The sequence below is a fragment of the Motacilla alba genome, chromosome 5 (assembly GCF_015832195.1).
Source record: "Motacilla alba alba isolate MOTALB_02 chromosome 5, Motacilla_alba_V1.0_pri, whole genome shotgun sequence".
Lineage (NCBI taxonomy): Eukaryota > Metazoa > Chordata > Aves > Passeriformes > Motacillidae > Motacilla > Motacilla alba.
The window spans coordinates 12095109-12100409 of NC_052020.1; the positions used below are offsets into that span (position 1 = coordinate 12095109).

General features: G+C 47.8%; 1 protein-coding gene across 6 annotated transcripts; it reads left to right on the plus strand.

The window, feature by feature from the left end:
* The first annotated feature begins 340 nt into the window (after positions 1-340).
* Positions 341-5301, plus strand: LOC119701609 (calcitonin gene-related peptide). Of its 6 annotated transcripts, none has more exons than XM_038138529.1 (5): positions 341-440; positions 1349-1444; positions 1731-1862; positions 4558-4745; positions 5045-5301. In XM_038138529.1, the coding sequence occupies exons 2-4, from the start codon at positions 1359-1361 to the stop codon at positions 4718-4720; spliced, it is 381 nt and encodes a 126-aa protein (XP_037994457.1). In that variant the 5' UTR covers positions 341-440; positions 1349-1358; the 3' UTR covers positions 4721-4745; positions 5045-5301. The 6 variants fall into 6 exon arrangements, with proteins under 6 accessions (XP_037994457.1, XP_037994455.1, XP_037994458.1 ...); XM_038138527.1 differs by having other exon boundaries at positions 4558-4716; XM_038138530.1 differs by having other exon boundaries at positions 4561-4745.

Sequence of the window (5301 nt, forward strand, 5' to 3'; positions counted from 1 at the left end):
ACGCGGCTGCTCTCGGGGCGCCGGGTACGGCCGGGCTGCGCGGGAGGGCGGGAATTCCCGGGGAGGGAGCGGCCCCGCTCTGCAATGCGGTCCCGCTGCTGCAGAGGTCGCCACGCGGGAGCGGTGCGGCGGGAGCGGCGGGAGCGGCGGGAGCGGCCCCCCCGCCCCGCCCTGCGCAGCGCCCCGGCCGCGATTTTTTTTTTGTGAATGGGACCCTCAAGGAGCGGGCCATGACGTCACCGCCGGGCCCCGCCGGCGCCCAATGGAGGAGCGGGCCCCGCCGGGCGGCCGGCGCGGTGATTGGCTGGCGGGCGCGCGCGGGCGCCCACGCGGGCGGCGGCGGCGGCAGGTATAAAGGGGGCGGCGGGCGGTGCGTGACACCGCGGATCGGCGGCGACACCGGCACCCGCACCCGCAGCGCGGCCCCGCTCCGCACCCCGGTAAGCGCCGCCCTGCGCCGCGGCAGCCCCGCGTCTCTGCGCTCGTGTACGCGGGGCAGCGAGAGCCAAGGCGGGGGGGACGGTCCTTCCCCGCTCGGTCGCTTCCTCGCCCCGCCGGTGCGACGTGGAGTGTCCGGCCAGGACAGAGTGCTGCGGTAAAGGTCACGGCCGGGGCGCCCCAGGGAGCCGCGGGGAACAGGGGCATGCTTTGGAAGTGGGGTCGTGGTTCCCGACGAGCACTGGGAGCTGGCAAAAACGAGGATGATGTGGTGGTTGTGATGTGCTCCTTGCAGTGCAAGACAGTGGTGTTGTGAGAGAGGTGTATCTCAAATCTTCAGTGATAGATATTTTTACAGCTCTTGTGCTTATGACTGTTTTTTGACTTATCCTCTTCTCTGGTTTCAGAGTAGAAGTATTTATTGAAATTAAACTACTTACTTCTTAGTGTAATCTGAACTGGGGTGTTAGTGGGCTGGCTGGCAAGAAGCAAGCAGCTTCAGGTAAAGTGCTAACAAGGGCACTTGGTTCTCAAAATGTTTAACACTTACGGTTTTTCCTTGTGATTTGTATCTGTCCATGTCAGACACACAGTCTGTGACATTGTGTGCATCAGTCAGAGGAACGTATTTCCTGCTAGTTTGAGGAGAACTGCTTTAAGTTGAATGCAAATAGCTGCAGCTCTTAAAAGCCACATTTTTCTGCCCTGTAATAGAGCCAAGCTATAATAAAATTTTGAGAAAACTGAAGCACAATAGCATTTATCACAATAAACGAAAAGGTGAATTCAAAATATAAAGCGGTTCCTATTTGTGCTACTTGTGGCTGGGAAGCAATGACCTCTTTAGTGGAACTTGCAGGATTGAGAGGGTTGGAAAACAGCCATTGCTTGATGTACCTCTTTGTTGTAGAGAGGAAATCATGGTTATGCTGAAGATTTCATCTTTCCTTGCTGTTTATGCCTTGGTTGTGTGCCAGATGGACAGCTTCCAGGCAGCCCCAGTCAGGTAAGAAGCTGGTCCTGTTGCTGAGTGCTCTGTCTGAATGATATGAAAATGCTTAATATTCTTAAGAGGTCCAGGAGGGAAGCAGACCACGGTGAAGGAGAAAGGTGGCCGCTTTTTGTGCTGGGGCGTTTTGATTCCATCTTTAGACCGCCCAGTGCGAGGAGAGCGCATCGGGGTTTGCACACTCACACCCTGAAAGGCACTGTCAATGACACACGGGCTGCCAAACCCCTCTCCCTGCAGCAGTCTGGGCTCTACTCACCCTGTTTCCCTTGCCTCTGCCTAGACCTGGCTTGGAGTCCATAACGGATCGAGTGGCTCTCAGTGATTACGAAGCTCGGAGGTTATTAAATGCGCTGGTGAAAGAGTTCATACAGATGACAGCAGAAGAGCTGGAGCAAGCCTCCGAGGGGAACAGGTAAGGACTGCAGTCCTGGGCAGCAGAAAAGCAATGTGGGAGTGTTACATGTTTGATGTTTAGCAAAAGCCATTTGGGCAGACCTTCTGCAGGTGAAGATCTTTTTTGTTTTCTTGGGGTTCTGGCTAAGTGGTAAAGGATGATACTGCAGAGACATCCTAGTGCTGGTGTCAAGAGAATGGCTTCCACCTAGTTAACCTGCCTCTATCTGTCTCTTACTTCTGGAAGTGGAGGGCGATTTGAGCTTGAATGAGTAGGTTGTGTTAAAATGTGGCAGCAAAAGGTATGTCTTCCCAGTGGGAGTGTTAGGGCATTACTCAGTCACTCTTGGATTCTCTGTCGTGCAAGTGCATGCTGGTGTAAGGCATGGAAAGTTCCTGGCAGGAGGGATGCGTTCCTCCTGATGCACGCAGCGCCACTCTCCCTGGGACCAAAGGCATGCAGGAGCATTTGCATTATCCTAACAGGATTTGCATTGCAATGCATGGGGATGGATGAGACACTGAACAGCATGCGGGATGTGGGGGAAGTTCAACTTCCTGACCTCTGACTGTATGAGCATCCAAAAGGCTAATGGACTTGCTTGTCAACAAAATTGGATTCATTAACGAATGGTGTTTTCCTTCTGACTGCTTTTGTATGGACTTGCCTTGCATGGAATGTGATGTGGAGGGTTTGGATTTACTTTGAATGAATGTTTGTTTCCTAGCAGTAGATCTTTTATGCAGGGAAGAAAGTGCATGAATGTGCATGCTTGAGGTTACTCTTCCTTTGGGCATGTTTTTATTTCTTTCCCCCCTGCAGCCTGGATAAACCCATTTCCAAACGCTGTGCCAGTCTGAGTACTTGTGTGCTGGGCAAACTCTCTCAAGAATTGCACAAATTGCAAACTTACCCTCGCACTGACGTCGGGGCTGGAACTCCTGGCAAGAAACGGAATGTGCTGAGTGACCTGGAACATGAACGCTATGCAAACTATGGGGAACCCCTAGGAAACAACTAGACGTGCTTATTTCTCCCCCTTTCCCTTTTTTAACCTGATGCATGTGGATATAACTTTGATTGCTAACTTTGCTGTGTTCTTTTGATTCTGTTTTCGACAGAGAATGTTTGAGATGGACCTAATGCTAGGAAGACCAAGAATATAACATGCATACCAAACTAGGGGAAAAAAAAATAAATAAAAATGATCAGCACTGCCTTGACATTCCAAATGATTTTCTTAGATATTGATTAAAAAAAATTCTAAAAAAGGTTCTTCATTTCTGGCTGCTAAATGTACAAGTAGATTCTTTCTTTTGTGCTTGCCCATGCACTTGTTCAATAAACCTATTTTTCTATAAGGGTTAGATCTGCTTGGTTTAACATTTTGTTTTAAAATGTGACATTTCTAGATGAGGTTAGAAAAATTTTGAAACTTGTCTTAGTGTTCAAGAGAGGCAATGCTAGTAAGTTCTAGAAAAGTTCAAAGAGGGCTTAGAAGTCAAAGTTCTACGTATAAATTGATGTGTCCTGCTGTAATCAGGCATGTTGGTAGGGACCCTGAGAAGCAAAGAAATCAGGAAGGCTCATACATAATTATTCTAACAAACTAGAAATGTAATCCTGTTTCAAACTGGGTGCTGAACATGTCCAGGTAAGAATTTTGTGGTCTTTTTTTTCTTATTTTACAATAGGTCTTTGCACTATATTTAAAACTTACGTACCTTTGATACATTTGTGTTGATTTAAAATTCACCTGCCTTAGGTTGTCTTGCATTAAGAGCCAAACCCAGGTTTCTTTACAGTTCTGTTGCAGCACTGCATCTATCTTGTAATTAGAGGCCTCTTTCAAAAAATTGGCATTGATTTGTAAAAACAACTCTTCATTGTTAAAATTAATAAGCTGCCTTGTGATGCTTAGCTGAGAAAAATCCCTCCTACTGCAAGAAAAACTCATTGCTTTAGTAGAAAATTCTTCAAGCAAGGATTGTGAGAATGCATATTCCTTGAAGTTCCCCATCTGGCACAACTGTTAGCTGTCGGCTGAATTGTGAGCAGAGAACTCATTCTGTCACAGTCCGAGCTGCCCCTTGGTGAAGTTCTGTGGTAGACAAAGGTCTGACTGGAGGAAGGAGAGGTTCTCCCATTCCCACTGAGCACCTGGAAGCAGTGTCTTTGTGTGGTTCGGCTCTGAAGGCAGCTGGTCAGAGTCTCTGACAGAGCTCCTGTCAGAGACTCTGATGTTGGAGTGATGCCGCAATTCCATGTGTTTTCTGGCTGTTAGGGAGCACAGGTGTTGGAGTGAGACGTGAAAAGTCTGTGTTGGCTACTGCCTTTCAGGAACACTTCAAGCAAAATACAAATGAGCTTTTGGAGGAAGAGGGGATTGTTTAAATTCTCCGGATCTGAGCCTCCTCAGCTCCTTTCCATGGCCATAACGCCTGGCTGGAGGCAGGCAGTAACCCAGGTGTGGCTGAAAATCTGGCCTGGATTTAGTCTTCAGTCCAGCTCTTCTATAAAGTGAGCCTGAAACTCAGAAAACCATGAAGGGGCTTCTTTTAGCAGTTATAAGCCATGCACAGAAGGTGCAAATACCTGCTGCACAGCCAGCCTGCTTTTAATCCTGCAGCAGAGCCTTTGCTACTCATAGTGATGCCTCGCTGCGTGCAGGGTTGGTGCTGCAGGAACTAACTCTTCCTTTTCCTCTGAAAAGCAGTGTAACAGCACAGAAGAGGGCCTGCAACACAGCCACCTGTGTGACCCACCGCCTGGCAGACTTCCTGAGCAGGTCAGGGGCGGTGGGCAAGAACAACTTCGTCCCAACCAACGTGGGCTCCAAGGCCTTCGGCAGGCGAAGAAGAAGCATCCAGATGTAAGAAGCTGAATGGTGACGTGAACACGGTAAATGCACGGCACCAAACACAGCCTGGGGTGTCACCAGTGTTTGGGTTGTGTGGGGGGAATAACAGACCTGCAGTGGTCACCTCTGAGAAGACAGGGGGAGTAAGAGTGTAAAAGGAAAAAAGATGTTGCAAATAGAATGAAGACGAGCGTACAAGAGCTTTTGGAGATGTTCTGCTTGGGTAGCCACCTTCACAGTGCATTAACTAGACACCACCAGTTGGTTGGAATTGTTTGCTTGTTTTGCCACCAACATTTCATTATCAACATATCAGTAACTCTGGTGTTCTTTCTTACAGATTGCAATGAAACTGAAAACTCGACTTTAATTTCTAATGGAAGCAACTCTTCTTCATAAACCAAGACCACCAAAAAGATTAATTTTTCATCCTACTATTGAAAATGTTTTATTTAATACAAATGAAAACACTTCTGTTATGTATAGTAAAAGAGAATCTAGTTATTAAAGTTAAATTATTGTATATTCTTTTTATATGCAACTCTATTTCAAATAAAATGTGACGGCATCTATTATTTATTTATCTTCCAGCTTATG